The sequence below is a fragment of the Vicugna pacos genome, chromosome 22 (assembly GCF_048564905.1).
Source record: "Vicugna pacos chromosome 22, VicPac4, whole genome shotgun sequence".
NCBI classification, from domain to species: domain Eukaryota; kingdom Metazoa; phylum Chordata; class Mammalia; order Artiodactyla; family Camelidae; genus Vicugna; species Vicugna pacos.
In genome coordinates, this window is record NC_133008.1 from 24,430,358 (window position 1) to 24,453,962 (window position 23,605).

The 23,605-nt window shown below is 52.3% G+C and overlaps 3 protein-coding genes across 7 annotated transcripts; all 3 read right to left on the reverse strand.

The window, feature by feature from the left end:
- Window positions 1-424: 424 nt before the first annotated feature.
- On the reverse strand, window positions 425-3,005 carry C22H19orf53 (chromosome 22 C19orf53 homolog). Its single transcript, XM_006206219.4, has 3 exons — window positions 2,850-3,005; window positions 2,718-2,773; window positions 425-869 (listed from the first exon to the last, which is right to left on the reverse strand). Exons 1-3 carry the CDS (start codon window positions 2,944-2,946, stop codon window positions 726-728), a joined length of 297 nt encoding a protein of 98 aa, XP_006206281.1. The 5' UTR covers window positions 2,947-3,005; the 3' UTR covers window positions 425-725.
- Window positions 2,939-8,995, reverse strand: MRI1 (methylthioribose-1-phosphate isomerase 1). Of its 2 annotated transcripts, XM_072947562.1 has the most exons (7): window positions 8,763-8,995; window positions 8,448-8,686; window positions 7,456-7,631; window positions 6,294-6,470; window positions 5,992-6,216; window positions 3,995-4,168; window positions 2,939-3,059 (listed from the first exon to the last, which is right to left on the reverse strand). In XM_072947562.1, exons 1-6 carry the CDS (start codon window positions 8,892-8,894, stop codon window positions 4,041-4,043), a joined length of 1,077 nt encoding a protein of 358 aa, XP_072803663.1. In that variant the 5' UTR covers window positions 8,895-8,995; the 3' UTR covers window positions 2,939-3,059; window positions 3,995-4,040. The 2 variants fall into 2 exon arrangements, with proteins under 2 accessions (XP_072803663.1, XP_006206282.1); XM_006206220.4 differs by lacking the exon at window positions 2,939-3,059 and having other exon boundaries at window positions 3,072-4,168; window positions 8,763-8,994.
- Window positions 8,996-9,828: 833 nt separating this feature from the next.
- YJU2B (YJU2 splicing factor homolog B) lies at window positions 9,829-22,817 on the reverse strand. 4 transcript variants are annotated; one of them, XM_072947566.1, is made up of 11 exons: window positions 22,470-22,691; window positions 21,945-21,989; window positions 20,221-20,436; window positions 18,646-18,699; window positions 17,443-17,525; window positions 15,589-15,644; window positions 13,934-13,994; window positions 12,951-13,093; window positions 12,683-12,855; window positions 10,642-10,780; window positions 9,829-10,544 (listed from the first exon to the last, which is right to left on the reverse strand). In XM_072947566.1, exons 3-11 carry the CDS (start codon window positions 20,221-20,223, stop codon window positions 10,048-10,050), a joined length of 1,209 nt encoding a protein of 402 aa, XP_072803667.1. In that variant the 5' UTR covers window positions 20,224-20,436; window positions 21,945-21,989; window positions 22,470-22,691; the 3' UTR covers window positions 9,829-10,047. The 4 variants fall into 4 exon arrangements, with proteins under 4 accessions (XP_072803667.1, XP_072803666.1, XP_015096469.1 ...); XM_072947565.1 differs by having other exon boundaries at window positions 21,945-22,019; XM_015240983.3 differs by lacking the exons at window positions 21,945-21,989; window positions 22,470-22,691 and adding an exon at window positions 22,707-22,817.
- Window positions 22,818-23,605: the final 788 nt, after the last annotated feature.

Genomic DNA, 23,605 nt, shown 5'->3' on the forward strand with positions numbered 1-23,605 from the left:
AGCACCAGAGCAATGCCAGGGCCACGGACAGTGCTACATCAGTACTAGCTGTTCTGCCTTTTCAAGACTGAGGTGGCACCGAGAAGTTTCTAAGCACATTCTGGTTTAACTGGCATATTCTCTACAAGATGGTGGCAGTACTTGTCCTGAGGATGGGAAAGTGGCTCTCTCAGCTGCCTGGTTTGTGCCTGCCAGAGGAAATGGCCCCGGGGATGTCCATGGAGGGTGTGCAGGTGAGTCACCCAAGCTGGGATAGAAGACTCTCCCCTAGCTCCGAGCCTGGAGGTACAGAAGCCCATTTGTCCTTCCCTGGGCACGTGGCTGGTCTCCTGTGGAAACTGCTGGGGCTGACCCAGTTAGGACACTGGCCCCAGGCCCCAGCATGGTCGGCTCACAGAAGCATGTAACCAGGTGACCACAGAAGGAAAGACAAAGTCAGGTTTATTCGCTAAACCAGTGGAGGCAGGATGTGGTGACAGGAAATTTGTGAAGACATCCTCCTGGCCTTGGGCCTTAGCCTGCCCTGAGTTCTCGGCACCGTGGGAAGTCAACCAGTGCACTTCTGACCTGCTGATCACCTGGTCACGGGCCTGGCCCCCACTAGAGTTCGAAGAGCAACACAAGGCTCTGGGGAGCATGGCCCCTCCTCCCTACGGGGGGTCACCTGAACAGGTCTGAGCACAGAAGAGGGGGCTGCGGTGATGGCCTCTGCCAGGGCGGCATCCTTAGGAAGGCGTCTTGGTGGAGGAGGAGGCTGCTGCCTTCTTCTTGGCAGGGGCCTTCAACAGTGCCAGCTTCTTGGGCAGACTGCTGCTGGCTTTCATGACCATGTCATGTTCGATCTTCTTCCGGATCCCAACCTCCAGGTTCTGAGAGAGCAACCACGGTGCAATCAGACTGGGACCTGAGATGGAGGGAGGGCCTGACCTGCTCACTTTTTCCTGTGAGCTCAGAGCAGGGTGGATCGGCAACTCCCCTGCCAACTGCACCCGAGAGTCTGGTGGCTGGTGTTGAAGTCCTGCTCCTGCCCTGCAGTCTTTAGGGCACTGCACACAAAAAATGCCTTCTCATCTTTGAACCTCAGCTTCTAAACCTCCATGCACCCCCATTACAGATGGGAAATTGAGGCACCTGCAGCAAGGAGGCACTTGCCCAGGGTCTCTGGCCTCAGCTTCCAGGCAGGCAGCCCTCTCATGTCCCTTATCATCTCTCCTTTGCAAATGGTGAACTGGGGCTCTGAGAGATACAGATGTGAGCAAGTAAAGGCATAGGAATCAGAACCCAAGTGTTTGGGTCCAAAACTAGTAGTTTAATCATTATTATCTAACCTGCTCCCTTGCCCCATCTCTAAGTTCCAATGAACCAGGACCACCATGACCGTCACCACATGCCTGGGCACAGGGGACACAACAGTGAAGACAAAGAAAAACCTCTGCCCTCATGGAGCTGACATTCAGTGTGTGTGTGGACAACGTAATTGTCAATGACACACTCTGTCAAGCTATTAAAATGGTTACAGGTGATAAGGGCTGCTAGGAAGAAAAGAAAACAAGGGGCCAATGAGGCTGGAGGAAGGGAATAAGGGGAAGAGGTGAGGGCAGGGACAAGACAGGAGCAGAGCACGCCGGGTCTTATGGGCTGTGGGAGGAACTGAGCCCTTACTGAGTGAGGTGGGAGCCATGGAGGGTTTGGAGGAAGTGCCCTGATTCAGGTGCTCACGGGCGCCCCCTGGCTGCTACGGGGAATGGTGTGGGGGTGCAGGGCAGAAGATCAGGGAGGATGCCACCACTGTCCTGGTCCAGGTGGGAGATGATGGGGTGGGAACAGGTAGGGGATCAGGGAGGTGGGAAGTGGGTGGATTCCAGATTAATCCAGAAGGCAAAAAGGATGAGATCCAATCTGGATGTGAGAGAAATGGGAGAATCTTGAGTATCTGGAAAGAGACTGTGGCAGGATGGTGATGGGGTGAGGAAGCAGAGAGGGGGGATCGGGAGCCTGGTTTGGTTTTGGACATACTGAGTCGGAGATGCCCATGAGACACTTTCCCTCTCTGCCTGCCAGAGGGAGGTAAGCAAACCACTGGGTACCAGGGTCTAAGAAAACTAAGGCTCTAGGGGCACTAAACAATTTGCTTAAGAGTATGGGTCAAGTTAGGATGTGGAGTACAATCTGAACTCAGATTTTTGACGCCACCATAGAATATTTTATAATTTCTCTTTATAATTAAAAAAACTCTCTTAACTTCTTTATAAGCTCAAACCTACTTATCTGTATATTAAAAAGCTACACTTGTAGACAATCATAAAAATGACGTTTACTTCAGTTCTATGCTGTTCTCAGGGTTTTACAGGTATCCTATGGCATCGAATCTTTACAATTTTAGGAGGAAATTAAGACTATTTCATAGGGAAGAGGCTCAGGATGAAGAAATACTGTCAATGGAGCTGCGCTTTGCACGCAGCACTCTCTTGCAAAGCTGGGTTTTCAACTCCTTTCCCACGCATTCTACTCCACTAAGTTACTATCAAGTAGCATAATAGCAGCAGCTACCGTGTATTCAACACTTTTTGCAAGCCAGTCCTTGCTTTGGGAGGCCTGTTGATTGGTACGTAATGTTTCTGTACCCACTGCACAGGGGAAGAAACTGAGGCTCACAGCACTGGGCCCCTCACCAGCCTCCACGCTTCGTCTTTTGACCCCCGCACGCCAGCACTCACCTTCCTGAGCTTTTCCTGCAGCACGATGCGTGCCTTCTTGGGTGCGATAACGCGACCTGGGGAGAGATGCGCTCTCGTGAGGCCGGAGATCCCCGGGCCCACCTCGCCCCCAGCCCTTGGCCCGCTCCTCACCGCCCTTCCTCGGGCCCCGGTTCCGCGCTGAGGCCACCGCCGCAGTCTTGCTCTTCGCCGGCTTCTGCGCCTGGAACTTGCGCTGCCCCTGCGCCATGATCAGGCACGCACCGGAAGAGGAGGGGCTGTGCGCCGCGGCCGCCGCCGGATGGCGCGGGGCACGATGGGATACAGTGGGCCCGGAGGGCGCAGTGGCTCACGGGATACAACGTGGCAAAGAGTTAAAGGGACAGTTACCCACGATGGTGGCTCATCATACCCAGCGTTTAGCAAAACTTTCGAAGTAAAGGTTTTAATGATAAGCTAACACTGGGCGCTTATTTGTTTTGTAAAACTTATACTGTCTTATGCTCTTTATACATAAAATTCAAGTCTAGGATCCAGGGTGAGGCGAGTGAGGCACTGTGGTGCAAAAGTTAGGGTCCCCCAAACTTCAGTAATCAAGATAAATAATATGTTCAGTATTAACAGTATTTTACTATTAAATCAAGTCGTCAAACTACAGCCTGCAGACTGACTACCTGATGTTGTAAATAAAGTTTTATTGGAATGAGTTTGGTATCAGGAGTGAGGGAAGGTCAGTGTTCCACTTTACTTATTATCTTTAAAAAAACTTTTTTTTAAAGCTCTTTAAATATGTGTATTTTTTACCCTTCACAGAGGCGCTAGGGATTGAACCCAGGACCATGTGCATGCCAAGCACATGCTCTACCAGTGAGCTATAACCCCCGACCCCTTTAATATCTTGATATTTTGTTCATGTTGGATTTTTTTTTGCATTAATTTTGACTTTTCAAAAATATTGCATGAAACTATTATTTACCTTGATTACTGAGCTTCTTAGTGCCCGCTTTAAAATTTTGCACCTGAGAGCAACCTAAGAAGGTGGTACTAGTATTGGTCCTGAGGAAACAAAAGCATGGAGAGGTGAAGTGACTTGGCCAAAATCACATAGCAGAAAAAGTGGCAGGACTAGGGTATGGACTCGGGCAGCCTGGCTCCAACTGCTGGGCTCTTGGGAGCCATGCAAAGGTCCTGTCTGCTTTCCCTGCTCTGGGAAGAACTGGTTTGGGGAAGGAGGTCAGCTTTTGGGCAGGCCATTCAATATGTTTATTATAAAACCTAGAGGGATGAGGGCAGGATATGGAGAGCTGGGTTGGTTACTTCTGGAGTCCATCTAGGGTCTCCCACTCAGGAGCCCCTGGCACTTAGGGCTGCCCGGAGCTCCTCAGGGGCAAAGACACCCAGCTCCGTGATGATGCCGCCGGTGATGAGGTCGTGCGGGGTGACATCGAAGGCAGGATTCCAAACCGCAATTCCTGCAGGGGCAAGGAGAGGCAAGAGCGCAGGTATTTGGTTCAGTGAAAGTTCTCAAGCTATTGTCACCTGTTTCTCCCATGGTGGTTCTTGGGGTTGGGGATCCTTGAGAATCTGGGGATCCTCATCCCACAAATTCACAAAGGCATGGGTTTTGACACCTAGTAATGAATTTAGATCCCCTACCATTCCTGCATTGTTGCTGTTCAAGAAGAAAGCTTCAAAGTCTTATATACACCCACCCCACTTATGCCTGCTCCCAGGAACCTCCAACAACCCACCTCAGGGCCTCTGCACAGGCTGTGCCCTCTGCCTGGATGCTTTCTCTCAGATAGGCATGTGATTTGATGTCTCATTTCCTCTAGATCTTTGCTCAAATGTCACCTTCTCAGTGAGAACTTCTCTGATCATCCTGTTTAATCCTTCCTCACCTCATTTATTTCTCCTTCCTAACATGTACTCATTTTATTATTTATTGTGTTTGTCATCTGTCTCCCCACTGGACTGTCAGTTCCATGAGGGCAGGAACTTTTGTATCTTTTTTCACTCCTGTATCCCCAGACCCTAGCACTGGTCAGGTGCTCAAAAATAGTTACTGAATGAATAACAATCTCTTACACAAGAGACTGCAAACTGGTGGCCTGTAACTTTCTTGTCTCTGGCTCACCGTTTTTTAAGACCACTGAATTAGCTGCCAGCTTTCAAAATGTGGGAAATTTCATAGTAGCTGTCTTGATTGTGGTGGTGGTTTCATAGGTGTATATACATCTATCAAAATTCGTCAAATTGTACATCTGAAATATGTGTAGTTTACTGTACAGGAATTATACCACAATAAAGGTGGTAAAAAAGATTTAAAAAGTAATACTTAAAAAAGAAGTTAATTTCTTTAAACACATTAAATGCACTTATTTTGTTTAAAAAAAAAGTATGGCTTCTCTTGGAAAAATCAGAAGATCCATCCCCCTGGGGTCTGCATCTCTGTCACCATTGCCAGAGCAGACTGTCGGGGCCCCGGGACAACCTGCGTTACTCGGTTTTCTTGGGGGAGGGGCAAGGTGAGTTGTCAACTCCGCTTTTCATGGTCTTAGGGATTTTGACCAGTGCTAATTAAGCCTCCAGAAAAGCAGGGGCACCAAAAAAAAAAAAAAGAGAAAAAAATATTTCAGAATTAATGGATCTATTTTTAAAAAGCTGTAAGGAACCACAGCAGAAAACAACAGAATATTAAGACTTCCCTCCACTTAGCTGTAGAGTGTTATTTCTACTCTGACTCCATATTCGGACTAGAAAGTAGTGGCCCCACAGTATTTTCAGTGCTTAGAGGTTTTAACCGGTCCCTTTCATAAAAGGTTTTCAATCCTACTTGTTAATATTTAATGAGCACTAAGGGCCAGGCACTGTTCTCCATGTCACATGGGTTCATTCACTGAACGCCCTGGGGTGTATGGGGGAGGTCACAGCCAAGATGAGAGAGTTTTAGGCAACCTGGCTACACAGCCAGGAAGTGTGGGAAAAATGAGAAATATCTGTGTCTCTTCATAGGCATCTGGCCAGGAGATACTCTTATTTCTTCTTCAGGTGAGAAAACAGAGAATAGCAAGACAATTTGCTCAAGGTTTCCCAACTCATCAGTTATACCTTCTGACCTTGAATCTGACCTCCAAGATGCTTCTGCTCTAAAAAAATGGCTTGAAGAAGCTGCTTATGACACCCCAAGGAAGGTTGATGACACCGCAGATGCCACCTGCCACCCGTAAACGGGCCAGGGTGCCTAAACTGAGGTGCCCAGGCACTGTGGTGCCCTGCTGAGCACATGGCTTACCAGGTGCCGCAATCCGGACCCCATTGACATCGGTCAGCTCCTGGCCGGGGCGCTCCTCAATGATGATCTCCTGGCCTGTCTCCAGACGGAGGTCACAGGAGGAGCTGGGGGCAGCCACATAGAAGGGGATGCCATGGTGCTTGGCGGCGATGGCTAGCTGGTAGGTGCCCACTTTGTTGGCTGTGTCGCCATTGGCAACCACGCGGTCTGCTCCCACAACCACGGCTAGGGAATGAGATGTTGTGAGTGACAACCTGCCCCGGAAACCTGGAGCCCTGCCCACCGGCGCCCCGCCTGCTGACCTGACACGCCCTGGTGGGCCATGGCAGCTGCCGCCATGCTGTCTGCAATGAGGGTGGCGGGGATTTGCTCGTAGACCAGTTCGAAGGCTGTCAGCCGGGCTCCCTGGTTGTAAGGCCGAGTCTCCGTGCAGAAGGCACGCTCCAGACGGCCCAAGTTGTGCAGTGAGCGGATCACACCTGTGGGGCCCGGCGCATCGGGAGCAGGCCAGGATGAGACGAGAAGGGACAGATAGGCAGGGTGGCCCATTGGTTAGGGGCACAGTTCTCCAAAGGCTGGCCAGGCAGTCCCAACCCTGGGCCCTTGCAGTGGTTGTTCCCTCTGCCCGGTACATGTGTGCTTAGAGAACACTTTCTTGGTGAGGCCTTCCTGATTCCTCCATCTCACATGACATTAATAAATGTTTGTTGAGTGAATGAAGGAATGCATGCATGAGTGAATGATGGGGCACACAGAAAGTACTTAATAAATGTTGAGTGACTGAAGGAATAGATGCCTGCATGAATGATGGGGTACACAGTAAATCAGCATTTATTAAGCATAAATATTTGTTCAACGAATGAATAAATGAATGTCTTACCATGAGGGCCTTAGTCTCCAGGCACAAGGGTGGGATGAGGCAGGAAAGGAAATCTCCTGGAGAATTTAGGATCAAGTGGAATCTGCTGCCTTGACCCCCAGGACCCAGTCCTCCCAGTCCTGGTCACAGCTAACCTAATCTTTCTTTAGGAGGCTACGTCCTTGCCCTTAGTTCTCCTGGAGTCCACATCCAAAACACTTTCTAGGCACATGGCTCAGGCCAGGCCTATCAAGTGACTGATCGTGGATGGGTAGGGGACTCCATCAGAGGCCCTGATATATTAGGAAACCTCTTGACAGTTGGAATAGAGACCTTTGGCTTTTCCTCATGAGTTGAATCTTGACTGACTAGCAGAGCGTGAGGATGATGCCACCATGGAGGAGTTCAGAGCTTAGGGACACGGATAGATGGATCCTGATGCTATTATTTGAACCCCTGGATCTAGCCATACCTGAACACAACCTCTGAGCATTTCTGCACAAGAACTAATAAATTCATATTTTGGGGGGTGTACAAAGTGGTTTGGGTTTCTTTCTCTTGCATCCAAAAATGGCCCTCCCACATCCCTGTGGATGCCCACTCACCTAGGGCTGTGCCATAGCCAGCAGTGGCCAGTGCACCAGTGTTGCAGTGGGTCAGTACTGTCACCTTGTCCCCCTCGGGTGCTGCCCGCTCCAGGAGGTGGCGGGCTCCCAGGTCCCCAATGCTTCGATTGTCCCTGAGGTCTTTCTCCAGCATGTCCTCAGCCCAGTGGATCACTCTGGGGCCAACAAGGGACTCTCAGCATCAGCCACCAGGCTTTAGGGCCCACACTAGCCCCTCTTCCCTGCCCAACACTGCTCTGTGGGGGCTCTTCGTGCTGAAAGCCTCTCACAGCTGTGGGGCTGGATCCTTTGTCACAGCCACCAAACTGTCACTTCATTTGCTCTCAAGACACATGTTTATCAAGCACCTCCTGTGTGTCAGGTGCTGGGGGACACAGCAGTGAACAAAACAAAAATCTCTGCCCCTATGGAGCTGACACGGGGGTGGGGAAAGCAGATGAGTAGTCAATAAAGCAAAGGAAAAGGCAGCAGAGTCAGGAGACAGAGGACAGGGGATGAGCCGCATTATACAGTGGGTGGGAAGGCTGAAATCTGAAGGAGAGGGGATTGGCTAGGTGGATATCTGGCTTGCATAAACAGTGTGTGCAAAGGCCCTGAGGCAGGAGCAAGCCTGGCAGTTAAGGAACATGGAGAGTGTGTAGCAGATGTGGAGAGTGAGTGAGAAGAAGGCAGGGAAAGGATCAGGGCTGGGAACAAAATTCCTCAAAAGCAAAAACCAGGTAAACGAAGTGGCACCTGAAAGGGCCTTGAAGGGCAGACAGAGCTGGGCATATTCAGGGAAGGTAAGTCAAGGGACTGAGTTCAAGGGCCTCAGGGCCAGGCTGCCCGGTGTCGAGTCCCAGCCCTGCCTGTATGGGCTTGGACTAAGCGCGCCCTGCCTCAGTTTCCCCATCTGTAGAACAGGTCGCCGTGCTAAAAAACTGAATGAATAGCTTCTGGTTAGAGCAGTGCCTGGCACAAGGGTCCTCTACCTCTCCCGGACTGTCTCCTCGGTGGCGCCCTCCTGCTCCGCCTCCTGGGCTGCAGCCTCGGACAGGTCTCGGGCGGCGCGGGCCATGTTGACGGCAGTGGGCCGGGCGGTGACAAGGAAGCTTAGCGCGTCGCGCACAAAGGCCACGAGCGCGGCGAGTCCCGGTCCCCCGGCGCCCGCCTGCAGCTCCACCGCAAGGCTGAGGCAGCCCACGAGCGCAATGGCTGGGGCACCCCGCACCTGGTTGGGGAATGGGGGCGTCAGGGACCGCAGGCACCATGATCCCTCCCACCCCGGGCCCGCCGCGTGGCCCCACCTTCATAGCGCGGATGGCCTCCCAGGCCTGGCGCACTGAGCCCACCGCCTCGTAGCGGCTCTGCTGGGGCAGCAGCAGCTGGTCAAGGATCTGTAGTGAGCCCCGTGAGTAGCGGATCGCCTCCAAAGTCATCTTGTCGCCGCCAAGTTCACCACAAGAGCGCTCCGGGGGCCAGCGCGCACCAGGGGCGGGGCCAGAACGCGCGAAGGGGGCGAGGCCGGGGCCCCAGGGGCGGGCCTCCAGGAGGAAGCGCGTGCGCACACCAACCCCGCAGGTTCTCGGTACCAGCCACCCACGTGGCGGATACTACCTAACCTTCCCCGCCAAGCCTGGACAGTTAGCCACCCCCTCGGAACCACAAAGGTGCCACCATTTATGGGGCAACTACCGCATGCCAGGTCTTGTCTTTAGCGCTTGGCTATAGCAAGACCCCCGAGTCCCAGGTGGGCACCCTTAGGTGCCAGACTCCTCTAGCCAGAGTGAATGCTGCTTGTCGCCTGACGTAGAGTAAGGCCCTAATTGGACGTTCCAAGACCAAAAGAACCCTTACTGCTGCCCTGAGACTTTCCCATCTCGGCGGGGTGTAAAGGCCTGAGGGCTTTACTTTACTACCACCACCTCGGGGCCGCCAGAACCATCAGCCCCAAGAGGGCCGTGTGTCTGATTTGTTCACTGCTGTATCTCCAGGAGCTAGGATAGTGCCTGGTGCACTGCAAGTGCTCCATCGATATCTGCGAAGTGACCTTTCTCCGGAAGTTTGGGGCAGGTGGTGGGCCATGAGTCTCCTGGTGGATGCTCAGCTGTTTCTGGGCTGTTTTCTCAGTTTACTCATTTCCTTCAGGAGAAGGAACGTGCTTGGGACTCTTTCACGACCCTTCCAAGGTGTCCCCATAGGCTGGGGATAATAAACAACCCTGCATCCAGCAACCTTAAAACCCTCCTCAAGTTGGGTGGGGACCGCGCTGTGATCATAGCATCGGCACTGGCTGGTGAGATGTGGGGCAAGCTTGGTTGGGTGGTGGGTAGGGGTGTAGTCCCTGGGCTCATCTAGTAACCTGAGGCGGGGGCAAAGAAGCAGGGCTTTAATGTCGGGAGGCTGGGCGTCCTACAAGGCACAAACACCCTCTCCAGGACCAAATAAATAACAAGTTCATCACTGTGAGAAGGTAAGGTCTGGGGAGGGGGCAGTGACTGAGCTCTCCAAGGGCTGGTGGGAGAGCAGGGCTGCAGTCTGTGAGTTGCTTCCTGGGCGTCTTGGCCTCCGAAATGGGTCCAGTTCCGGGAATTACTCACTCTCCGAACCTGAGTAGTCAGCCACAAGGGAGGAACTGAGGCTGCAGAGCTGTGGTGTGTCCTGGAGGCTGGCTCCCTTCTGGGAGGAGCCAGGCAAGGACTGGGGCCTGTCCTGACAGCTCCCCTCCTGCCCCAGTGGTCCACTGTTCTGGGGGGACTCAGCTGTTTCCTGAGAGCAGTCTCGGGGGGATGCGGACCTGTCCTGGGCAGTCCCCTTTGGCTCCCGGGGTTCCCCAGACTTGGGGGTCTCAGCCGTGTGCTGGGGGCTCTCTGGGACCTCCCGGGACCGCCGCCGCACAATGCCCAGGTGTCCCACAGTGATGGGGGAGCCGGTGGGAGCAGATCTGCGGTTCTGGGCCAGCAGCTTCAGGACACTGCCGGCTTTACTGTTGCTGCTGCTGCTGCCGGTGCCGCCAGGTCCCGGGGTGGAGGGGAACCAGGAGCGGCTGATGATCTCGGTCCGCTTGAGTTTCTGCTTGTCCTCATATGCTGGGGGGGAGAGGGAGGGGGAAGAAGGAGGTCCAGAGCTGCCCTCTGCCCCAGCAGCCCCCTCCCCTTCCCCTCGTGCCCATCGGCCCCCACGCACAGTCGAGGGTGTGGAACTTAAGCAGGGCGGCCAGCCTGCGGTCGTCCTCCGTCTCCGGCACCAGCGGGATGGCCAGGCTCGCCTTGGCCTGCAGTGCCTGGTCCCTCTCCTCCTCCTCCTGCATGGCTTTTTTCTTCTCCTGTGTGGAGGAGACAAGGGGTGGGGAGGGATGGCGGGTGTCAAACCCATGCCTCTCTCATGCCCTCTAACCTGAGGTGGGGGCGTCCCTCCAGCCAGCAGCGTCTCAATTTCCTTCCCTTTAAGCTTATGTGAGGAAAGGGCCTTACACAGTGCCCGGGACAGAAGTCGCTCAACAAGCAAGAGACACTATCATTAATATGTGGGCCACTGGGTCCTTCACTCATTCACAAGTATTTACAGAACGCCCACCTGGTGCCAGGTCTTGTTCTAGACACTAGGGACACAGCAGTGAGCAGACAAAACCCTTGTCCTGGTGGAGATGACATTCCAGTGGGTGAGTGAGACAAAGTGACGAGGGGAAGAAGAGTGCTGGGTAGGGACAGGGAGTGGGCAGAGTTCAACCTTAAATGGGGCATGTGGGCAGGAGGCAAGGGTCAGGGACAGTCTCCCTGAGAAGATCATGTTTGAGAAAAGATGTGAGTAAGGGATCCCTGTGGGTATCTGGTGGAAAAGTGTTTCAAGGCGGAGGGAACAGCCTGTGCAAAAGCCCTGAGGCAGAAGCATGCTTAGTGCGGTTGACAATGAGGCGGCCAGTGTGGCTGGAGAAGAATGAGCAAGGGGAAGGTGGAGATGGGGGTAGGGAGGGGAAGGGGCAGATCATTTGGGCCTGGTGCGCCATGAGGAGGACTTTGGCTTCTGCTTTAAGTAAGTGGGAGCCATAGAGGGTTCTGACCACAGGAAGGATGTTATGATTCAGGTGCTTGCCGGCGCCCCCTGGTGGCTTTGAGGGGAACAGGCTGTGGGGACAATGAGGGCTCAGGCCTGGGGACCAGGGTGGAGGGACTGTGCTGGTCCAGGCAGGAGCTGATGAAGGCTGTGGAAAGTGGTCAGAGCCTGACAGAATCTGCTGACAGATGGGGAAGCAGGAGTGGTGGTTACAACAAGACGAACCAAAGCTGGCTCTGGGCTTTGGGGGCTGAGAGCCTGTAACAAGAGAGATGCCTCCCTTACTGAGAAGGGGAGGATGTAGGCAGGGTGGGTTAGGGACTGAAGGGGGTTCTTTGGGATGTTACTTTGAGGGTCCTTAGACCCTGAGACCCTCAAACATTTGGGGATGCTCAGAAAGCAGGGGACACAAGAGCCCAGGGCACAGGCTTGGCCAGAGGGATACACTTTTAGTAACAAATAATTAGTAAGAAAACCAGCAGTTTTACCTCTAATAATAACGACCACAGGATGATCAGAAGAAGAGATGTGGAAAGAAGGCGGCAGCAGGATGATGAAACCAGAGCTTGTGCCCTGCTATGGGGTCACCCGGGCACTCCTGTCTGGGCTCCATTTGGGCGTGAGCTGCCCCACAGAGCAAGGGAAGAGGCAGAGGTCCTCCTGTCCTGAGGGACTCTCCAGAGCCCCGCCGGATGCCCACAAAGGTGAAAAACCTATTTACATTATACTCATCTGACCCCAGACCCCCACTCCCTGTGATTTAGCTCCATCAAGCATTTTTGGCACAACTGTAGTAGCCACTGTGTCACTGACAACAATGCCTCGGGGTGTCCTCCAGCCAGGACCACGTCCCCTGGGGTCCCGGGTCTGCGTTTGCACCTGCGCCCTCAGTGGCTCTGTAATCAGGCACAGGTGTCTTGCCCAAGCATTTACATATTGAGATACACGTTATATATTTTGCTGTAGGTGACTTTCCCTTTTTCTTTCCAGGGATTGACTCTAGGGATGATTTTGGAAATTATGTTGGGGGCAGGTTGCTAATCTATGGATTTTGTTTCAGGACAGATGAGTGGGCCCATGAAATATGTTCGGAGCTCTCCCTGCTCTGATGTTGGTGATGCTGGGCACCCACTGCCTGCCTGTGGTCCAGACCAGGGGCCAGAGCTCTGCTCACCCGGAACCTTTTCCGCAGCATGCTGTTGAGGGCAAAGTCGTCCTTCCAGGCGCTCTGGGCCTCCTGGATGTGGCTCAGGGTGGGGAGGGCCTTCTTGAGTGTGCTCCGGTCGGCCTCGCCGTGCTCCAGGCGGAACATGGCATCTGTCTCCAGCTTCTGCTTCTTCTCGTGCTCTGCAATGGTGACAGCGTGGCTGGACCTTCGGGGCCCCGGCTGGGGGCTGGGGTCGGGGTTGGGGTCAGGCTGGGAGTCCACCTATGGTACTCACCTGTTGTCAGCACCTGCTCATTGTCCGCCATGTCCCAGCGCTCCTCCTTGCGCTGGGCGCCGCTCACGATCACATAGTCGCAGTTGGCGGGGTCTGTCTGCATCTCGATGTAATTGACGCAGAGGTGGCATTTCATTCGGAATCTGGACAGTGGGGAGGGCAGTGGGCAGAAGTCAGGACGTTGTGGCCCCCCAAGGACACCCTGTGACCCCGCCTGCTTCCTTCAATCTGTGCGTGCCATAGGCAAGTGTCACTGAGCACCTAAGACATGCTGGGCTCCGTAACTGGGGGTACAGTCGTGGGTGAGACAGATGTGGTCCCATCAACCCAGCACTGACTTTCTGTCTGGAGTCTGATCACTAGTTCATCTAGGCATTTATTCATTTGTTCATTCATTTGTTCATGCATTCATTCAACAAACCCTCCAGAGCTAGGCTGCTCTGTGGCGGGCTTGGCACCAGCTGTTGAGGACACAGCAGTGAAGTAAGCCAACCTGCTCTTGTTGGGGCTGATGTTTCAGCACAAGCAACCAGAGTATCTGGCGGTGAGCGCCACTTTAGAAAAGTCATCTCTGAGGGGTGCTGTTGAATCAGAAACCCCGGGAGGGAGAGGGAGCCTTGTAGATGTCTAGGGAAGAGCATTCTAGATGGAGGGCACTGGGGTGGGAGCCTTCCTAGGGTGTGTGAGGGCCAGTGAGGCAGCCATGTGGCTGGAGAAGGGTGAATGAGTGGGAAGGTGGAAGAAGGTAAGGGCAGGGAGGGGACTGAGCAGAGCCTTCAGGGCCTTGAAGGCCATGGGGAGGACTCAGGCTTTTACTCCGAGGAAGGTGGGAGCCATAGAGGGTTCTGGGCAGAAGGCTGTCCCCTGACTGACAGGCCATGACAGTTTACAGGAGAGGCCCATAGGGAATGGCCATTAGGCAGAGGGTACAAGCTTCCCTCCCCTCAGACTCCTTCACTCCCGGGCCCCCGGGCTGCCTCTACCTGTAGATCGGGGTCGTGTAGTAATTGCCAACCTTCTTCTTTTCTGCGTTGTAACGAACACCTGGGATGAGGGGGAGAGAATGAGGCTGGGGCTCAGTCCACCCCAATGTTTATTCCTGGGGTCAGGGGCAGACGGGCTGGTATTCCACCCCCTGCAAGGGAAACACCTCTGGAGGACACTGAAATTCCAGGTGGGAAAGAGCCATGGCTGTGTGACAGGTGCTCAAATCACAGACAAGGGTGGGTCGTTGAAGACTGTGGGTCTGGGGTCAAATCCCGGTTCCACACACTACCACCTGAGCGACCTGAGGCCAGCTGCCCGGCCCTCTGGCCTCAGTGGCCCCATCTATGGGACAGAGGTGGCTATAATGCCTGCCACACAGGGCTGAAGTGAGAACTGAGGAGCAAATAATGCACGCAGATTGCTTAACACAGGGCTGGGCACTCGGCGAGCATTCAAGAGGGGTTGGCTTAATGCCACCTTTGATGCCATCTCCAAGACCTACAGCTATCTCACCCCCGATCTTTGGAAAGAACTGTGTTCACCAAGTCTCCCTGTCAGGAATTCACTGACCATCTCGTAAAGACCCACACCAGAGTTTCTGTGCAGAGGACTCAGGCTCCAGCTGTGGCCACCACACAGTTTTATATGCAAAAAATAAAGTGAACAAAGCCTGTCTATAAAAAAAAAAAGAGGAGTTGGCTTTCATTATTTTTCTAGAGAATATCCAGGTTTTTTTGTTTGTTTTGGTTTTTGCTGATTAGATTTTATACTCTTGACTGTTTGATCTTGCTTACTGGGTGAAAAAGCTTAAACCAGAAAAGCAGAGCTCAGGCTGGCAGGTGGTGCGGCCTGGCTGGGTTTCCCTTACTTGGGGGGCTGCTTCCGTGCATGACCCTGGGGGTGACCCATGTGTGGGGTCAGGCCCAGCCCTGCTCTTTGTCCCCTGAGTGCCTGGTGGCCTTTAGGGCATGTGCCCCTGGCTGGGTCTGACTCAGGGGATGTGTTAGGGGCTCACTCGCCCTCCTCAGCAGTGGGGTCGCCTGGCCCCTCCTTCTTGTCCTGGGCCCTCCCACTGAGAGCAGCAGCTGGCTCCTGTTTTCAAAGCGGGATGCCCGGGGTCAGGCACTGTAGGAAGGGCTGAGGACTCCTGTATTACAGAGAAGGAAATGGAAGCCCGAAGTTTGAGTCACCTGGGCCATGGACCCACGTCTGTCTGTCCACCTGTGCACATGCAGGCACATAGGGGTCCAAACGCTAAAGTAAGGGCAGTGGCAGCTAGAGTTTCTGAGCCCTCATACGTGCTACGTGCTGTGTGCTAAGTCCTTTAGATGCCCCATGGGCAGGCACTCCTACCATCTGAATTTCACAGATGGCTAAACTGAGGCGCACAGAGGCTCAGTCCCTTGCCGAGGGTCACCCAGCTGGGAAGTGGCAGCGATGGGATCTGGACCCAGGGCCTCCTAACTGCTCTGTAATGAGGCATCCATGGCCCGCCAGTCACTTGAGGGGCCTGCCTCCTCCTGGACTCCGGATCACGGCCCTGGCAGAGCCAGTCGCTTGCGGTGCCCAGCAGTTAAGGGGCTCGCTGTCCGGGTTGGGGGTGTTGGTGGGGGCTGGGGCGAGGGGAGCGGCGGAGTGTGTAGAAGCTCACCCATGCCAATGTGGTTCTTGCAGCCGTCGCACCAGATGTTATACGGCATCTCAAACCTACAGACAGAAAACAGCTCATTGGTCCCTGTCCACCTGGGCTCCCCCGGGCCTCCACGCCCGTGGCTCTACACTGCAAGGGGGCCTGTACACAGGAGGGTAGAGAACCATAGCCATTCCTACAGCCCGGCCAGGCCCATCTGCGACTCTCTGGCCAGCTGACCCAGGCTGGGTGCGAGGCTCCGCCAGGTGCTGCCGGGCCTTCCATGCCCCACCACATCAGCCGCACAGGGTTCCAAGCAGAGGCAGCAGCAGGCAGCCAGGGGCCCGGGGTCCGATTCCAGCCGAGCTAAGCTGTTGTGCCAGCACTGGATTTCTTTTTACCCCAGGTCTGTCTGGGGGTAGGGGTATAGCTCAGTGGTAGAGCCCGTGCTTAGTATGCACGAGGTCCTGGGTTCAATCCCCAGTCCCTCCATTAAATAAATAGACACCTAATTACCTCCCTCACCCCCCAAAAAACCCAAAACAAAGAGATTGTACAGATGAGATGAGGGCTCAGCACACACAGTGGATGAGGGCAGGCCCGAGGCAGGCGAGCTCTGGAACTAGAGGCAGGGCAGGAGTTGACCTTTAGCTCTGTGCCTCCTGAGACCACTGCTGGGATCTCTGCATCTTGACTCTTTTTCTTTTTTTTTTAACAAGTAGAGTTAACTTTAATCATGTATCATTTTTAACCCAATATCCATAAAACGGTATCATTTAAATATATAGTTAATATAAAAATTGAGGATATTTTACATTTTTCCATACTAAGTCTTTTAAATGCAGTGTTCAAAAAATTTTTTTTAAATTGTAGTTGATTTGACTCCTTTTTCATAGACACTCCTGTCTGTGATTTTTTTTTTCTTTTCTTTTCTTTTTTATTATTTTTTGGCAGGGAGAGGTAATTAGGTTTATTTAATTATTTGTTTATTTTAATGGAGGTACTGGGGATTGAACCCAGGACCTCGTGTACGCTAAACGTGCACTCTACCCCTGAGCTATTACCCTCCCTCAATGTCTGCCTCTGATGGTTTTGCCACTAGATCCTCTGCTCAGGCCAGGGCGGACCCTAGAGGCTGAGGGCAGAGTCCACAGGGCAGGGCTTGCCCTCACTGTGTCCTCTGGGGTGACACAAGCTGGCTCTTTCTCACCATGGACGACCCACAGGGTGCTGGCCACAAATAAGAGAAGAACCCTGCAGAAAGGGCCATCATCCTGGTGTGACTGCAGTAATGGCTGTGATCCTTTATCCAGCCCATATCCATGCCCTTTGCAATGGGGCTCTGCAGCAATTCTTGTCAAGCGGTGGAGTGTGCTGCCCCATCCCCTGCATCATGACTTGCTTTGGACAACTGATAAGACAGAAGTGGCAGGGTACCAGCTCAGGGTCTTTGCCTCAAGAAGCCTTGCATGCCTCTGCTGACTCTCTTTTGGAACCTGGATACTGCTATGCGAACAAGCCCAGGCTAGCTGGCTGGAGGATGAGAGACACTTGGAATGAAGTCGAGTCATAACAACCAAGCCCCCAGCTAGGCAATCCCCAAACATGTGAGATAGCCCAGCCCAGGTCAGCCAAGCCCAGCCAGGGCCAGAAGGGCCAGCAGAGGCATCCAGCTGAGCTGCAGACTCATAACCAACACATAATACACACTTATCATTTTGTTACACAGCAACCGCTGATTGATACAGCAACTTGCTGCTTTATGGAATTAAGACCCTGCAATACTGGGCAAAATCAGGGGCTGCTGAAATCTCCTTGAGGTTGATGCCATGGAACACAACAAACAGGGGTCCTCAGGTGATGCCAGGGCCTTACCTGATGATGAGGATGCCCTGGGATAGCTTCCGAGCCCGTTCCCGAAGAGGGTGGCTGTTGTGGTAGCGGTTGAGCGAGCCATGCTGTGTGGAGAGGACAAGGGAGGAGATTAGCACTGCTGAGCTGGGGGAGCTCATGCTCTCTCACAGGTGAGAGAGGCCTCATTCTTACATCCTGATGGGAGTTTTAACAGCAAAATGGGAGGCACTGATGCTCTGGTGAAGGAAGCGGGGTTGGAATCAGAATGCTTGAGTCTGAATCCTTCTTCTCCCATTTGTGAGCTAAAAGAGCTGCGTGACCCTGGGTAGTGACCTCACTATTTGCCTTTCTGAGCCTGGGTTTCTCCTGTCAGTCAACTGGAGATGCGGATCACAATGGCCTCCCGGTGTCATGGGGAGGATTCGGGGAGATGACAAGACCGGCAATCGTTTGCTGGGTATTTCATGTGCGTCATCTCATCTGAATTCCTCAACGATTCTGGGAGGTCAGGTCGTCTTTATTTCCCCCTTGGAAACATGGGGGAAAACTGGTGTAGAGAGGCCAAGTCGTGTGCCTGACCACGCAGCTGGGATGTGCTGATTCATTCAGCAGGCCCTCACCGAGCGCCCCTGGGTGGGGACACAGCCATAAATGAGACAGATAGACCTCCCTGCCCTCAAGGAATGGACATTCTAGACGGGGGATATGGACAATAAGCAAGTAAAGGGACGACACGTCAGGGAGTTATTAAGGCTACGAAGAGAAATAAAGCACTAAATCCTGCAGTAGAGAACGAGATGGTGGTCAGGGAGGCCCTCTGTGAGGAGAGACCTAAAGGGAGGGAAGGAGCCTTGTGGTCAAAAGGAGGAAGAGGTTCTGGGCAGAGGGAACAATGAGAAGGACAGAGAGCTGGAGCTGGGTGGGTGAGGGGATCTGACCCAGAGCCTGTGTGAGGGTCTTCATCTTGGACTCTGCTGGAAACATGCCAAGCTCGATGCTGGGCTGGCGTTTACATGGGTCATAGGTGAGAGCCACATCTGCCATCCAGGAGGAAAGGCTGCCTGGAGACTCGAGTGACAAGTGCAAGGTACTGAGACCTCAGCTTGGCCACCCAGCTTCTGCAGCCATGGCTGTGACTCCAGGAGGGGACGATGTGCGTGGGGACCCTGCCTTCTGCGGTTGCTTTGCTATCATGGAGATGGAGAAGGAAGCCTGCGCCCTTACCTTTTCAGGGTTGAAATCCGGAGGGTAGTACTTGTTTACACCTTTCCTTTCACCCTGGAAAGCAGAAGAGAGACTTGACTCAGAGAGGGTCCTGCAGGAGACCTACTCATGCAGCCTTGTGGGGCGAGACCAGGACGAGGCAGACAGGGACATCCTAGAGGACAGCCCTGGGTTCTGTGTCCGATCGAGGCCTGACAACTTGGGAAAAAAACCCACTGTCGTCGCTGTGGAAAATTCCATGGAGGTCAGACTCTCCTAGAGTAATGGCTTTCATGGTTATTTTGGGACCGTGACTTACAGTAAGACATATTTAACACTGCAGCCAAGCAAATACACATATAATACAGCTGTAGCCCGGGTTTCAGGAAAGAATGCTTACCGAGCTCTCTTTTAAATGCTGGCAGCCACTGGCTGAATTGACTTAATGAACCACCAAAGCAGTGGGTCTCAAACTTGGCTGCAACTTAGCAACCATCCAAGGAGTTTCTAAAATACTGATGCCCTGCACCCACCCCACCAGGGGTTCTCCTGACAGGAAGACCTGCTCCGGGATACCGTGCCTGGACACAGGGGCTTTTCAAAAGCAACCTGGAAAACACATGTTTATATACACTTCCTTGTATGTGCATGTTCATTCCAACAGCCAAACAGTGGAAATGACCCAAACGTCCACCAGTGGATGAATGCAGAAACCAAATGTGGTCCATCCATAAAATGGGATATTATTCAGCCATAAAAAGGAATGAAGCTCTGATACATGCTACAATGTAGATGAACCTTAAGAACTTCATGTTAAGTGCAGGAAGCTGGATACAAAAGGACACATGGTACACCATTCCACTGATATGAAATGTCTAGAGCAGGCAAATCCAGAGACAGAAAGCAGATTGGTGGTTGCCAGGGGCCTGGGGACAGGGGAACGGGAGTGAATGCTACTGGGTATAGGGTTTCCTTTTGGGGTGATGGAAATTTTGGAAATAAACAGAGGTGGTCATCGTGCAATACTGTGAATGTGCAAAATGCCACTGAATCGTAATGTATGCTTTAAAATGTTAATTTAATGTCATGTGAATTTAACTTCATTTAAAAAAAAAGGGAAAAGGGAGGGATAGATTAGAGGTTTGGGATTCATAGATACATTATTACTATATATAAAATAGATAAGCAACAAGACCTACTGTATTGCACAAGGAACTATATTCAAGTTCTTATAATGAGCTGTAATGGAAAAGAGTCTGAAAAAAATGTATGTATATGTATAATTGAATTTCTTTGCTGTACACCTAAAACTGACATTGTAAATCGACTATGCTTCTAAAAAAATAAGAATTAAAAAAAGGGGGAGAGGGGGCAGATATAAGCTCCCTGGGTGATTTTAGTACACAGCAAAGTTTGAGAACCACTGCATCAAAAGACCATGATTCAGAGTTTGAAAATACCTTAGAGCTTGGGTTCAGGGCAGGGGGTGGGCAGGGAGAGGAGACTTTCAGGGGAGGGAAGGGGTTACTTAGAGGACCCCTTTCCGCCACCTAAAGACCAGAAGAGAAACCCAATGAGCACAGCCTGTTTACTCACCATCTTGGGAGCTGCCTACTGGTTCTCGCCTTTAACACGGCCAATCTGAAAAGATGATGAGACGCTGATTGTGCTTTGTTGACTCACTGCCCAGTGCCTGGGCAGCCTGGCAGAGTCCACGGCTTCCCTGCAAAGATGTGCTGGGCTGTGTGTGGTGGTGGAGGTTCAGACGATCTTCCCCCCAGGTGGAGGTGGCATCCAAGGGGCTGTGTTTGCCTATGTGGGAAGGGAACGTCCTGTTCACTCTCCATCCAACATGTTTTTCCCAGCTGACACTTCTCATCCCTCCATGGCCCCCAGCATCCCTTGCCTGGATGTGTATAGTCCTCCCTGGTCTCCTGGCTCTGCCCTTGACTCTCATGGTCTGCTTTCCCCATAGGGGCCAGAAGGATCTCTTAAAATATAAATCTGAAATATTGCTCTCCTGCTTAAACCCCTCCAGTGATTCCCATTGCTTTGAGAATCAAGTCAAACCCCTCCCCATGGCCTGTGGGACCCCCATCTGCCTCTCCAAGCCCATCTCTTATCCCTTTCCCTCTTGCTCACTCTGTTCCAGGCACACTGGCTTCCTAGCTGCCTTCAAAGGCCAACTGCCCTGAATGCTCTTGACTAGCTGTCCGCTCTTTGCCACAGGTCTTGGCTCAAATATCCTCTCTGTTAGAGGCGTCATCTGACCACCTGATGTAAAGTCACTTCTTCCCTGGAATGTCTATCGCATCACCCTGTATCTGTTTACTTCAGTCTGTCTCCTCCGCCAGGTCACACTGTGCTAAATCACTGGCTCCTGATAAACACTGACTGCATGAACCACTGACACCTGATTGAGGTTCCATAAGAATCAGTGCAGGTGACAGAGGTATCAAATACAGGGCTCCTTTAAGTGGGGACAGGGAGACTTCCTCCCCCTGCGTATTAGGAGGGGAGACTTTCAGGTTAAATAAAAAGTTCAACTTGACACTAAAGAGAGATACTATGAGAGACTGAAGTGTATTCTAGTGTGGGGATTGGCAAATTTTCTCCAACAAGGGCCAGAATTTCTGTCCCAAGGATTTAACTATGCTGTCATAACTAGAAGCAACCAGAGATAATATGTAAGCAAATGGGTGTGGCTGCATTACAATAAAACTTCATTTATGGACACTGAAATGTGAATTTCACATGATTGTCACAAAATATTATTCTTCTTTTGATTTTTTCCCAACCATTTAAGAAGTTAAAACCATTCTTAGTCCGCAGGCTATACAAAATCAGGCAGTGGTCTGGTTTTGGCCTGTGGGTGTAGTTTAATGGCTCCCTGTGCTAGAGTCAGGAAGTGCCCACTTGTTTCTGTCAACTTAGCTGTGTGTTCTCTGTTACTATGTTCCACATGCCGCACTGAGCCTATCATTGCCTTCTTTACACTATACCATGTTATTATTACTTCCAGTTGACAAATGAGGATGTGGGAGCTTAAGTAACTTGCCCACGATCAGAAGCTGATGGGAAGGCAGAGCCGGGGTGCAAAGCCTCAGATACAAAGTGTTCCACCTCCCCTACTGCCCCGAACCTCTCTTTACCTTGGATCCTCCATCTGTAAAGTGTGCCCTTGGAAGAGATTTCCCTAAAGTCACTTCCAAACCAAAAATGCTTTTGCCAACAAAATGGCTTAAGTGCCCACTCAGGCTTGGGGGCACGGTTCCCTGGGCTTGAATCTCACTAGCCTCCCTGAGGTTTTATTTTCTCACCTGTAAGGAGTGGAACACGGCAAGAAGACTGACTTCCTGGGGTTGCTATAAGTGAAATAATACACTGGGATGTGCCTGCACAGCAAAGTACTTCATTTACAGGAGTTGGGGGTCTTACGGTGGTTTTACCACCCCAGTGAGTGGCCCAGGGGGACTATAAGGTGGCTGTACAGAAATATCTGTTCCTCGGTGTCAAGGATAATTATAAACCCCATTGGCTAAGGGCATAGTGCTTGGGCTTGGATCCCGACTCTGCTGCTTGCTAGCGGCTTGACTTTGGGCAAATTGCCTCTCTCTCTGAGCCTGAGTTTCCTCATTTGCAAAATGGGGTTTATAAAAGTATCAACCTGATTAGGTTGCTGTCAAGTCTCAGTGAGACTCAGCACCTGACGACGGCTTAAACATTGGTAGTTTTGATTATTTCTTATGCCAAACCGTTTTACAAGCGTCATTTTACAAAATCTTCACGACGACCCAATGAGGTAAGGGTTTACTGTCCCATTTCCCAGATGAGGAAACCCTTACGCGGTATAACATGCGCCGGGGTCGCGTCTGGGTCTGGGGTCGTGGCCGGGGCCCGGGGTTTTAGGTCGGGGGTCGCGGCTGGAACGTGGGCTGCCTCCGAGAATCGGGCCCACGTCCGCACAGCTCCGCGGCCCCTAGCACGTTCGTCCCCACTGGGCGGCTCCGAAGCTGGATTAGGCAGTGGACGGACCCCCAGTTCTCTCAGGCCTTCCCGCCCCTCTGCCCGCGCGTACTTACCTGCCCTCCTCCTGACGTCACTCCGCGCCTCTCCCGGAAGTCCCTGGTGACCGCGCACGGGGGCGTGGCGCACTCCCTGCGTGATAGGGACGCCTGCGCGAGGCGGGGCGAGGAGGCAGCGCCGCGCTGATTGGCTGAATGTGGAACACGCTGCACGCTGCTCGCTGCCGGAGTAGACCAATCCGGGCCTGCCCTTCTCGACCTCGAGCACTACACGACGCCCCACCCTCGGCTCCGCCCACTTTACCTCACGCAAGCCATCCAATTCTGATGGCGCCGTCTGGATCTCGCTGAAGTTGCGGAGCGAGGATCGGAAAACTTATTTTTCAACGGTTAGCGAGCTAAGAATTGTTTTTCCATTTCTAAATAATTGGGGGAGAAAAGTCAGAAGTAAAATATTTTATGACTTGTGAAAATGATGTGAAGTTCACATTTTAGTGCCGGTATATAAAATTTTATTGGAATATACCTGCGCCCATTCCTTTACCTATTGTTTACGGCTGCTTTCCCATTACAGTGGCAGAGTCAAATGGTTGCATCAGAGAGCCTATGGCTCACGGAGCTTAAAGTTTACTATCTAGCTTGACAGAAGTGGGTCAGCCCTTTAGAGATTTCAGACCAGCCTGTTGCCCCTTCTGCACTAGGGAGTGGCTTTTGAATGTACTTTTATGCCTTAACAGAATCTGTCTGTTCATTTGTTCATTCAACAGATGTTTACCAGGTGCCTGCTAGATGCCAGGCTACAGGGATTCGAAAGCAAGAGATACACCCTTTTCTCACTGATGAGGCAGGCATGTCAAATGGCAATTTATCAAGGACAGTGTGGAAAATGATGACATTACTACCACTATTATTCCTGTAGTATTCAGTGTCAGGCCCTGTTCTAAAGATCTCATAAG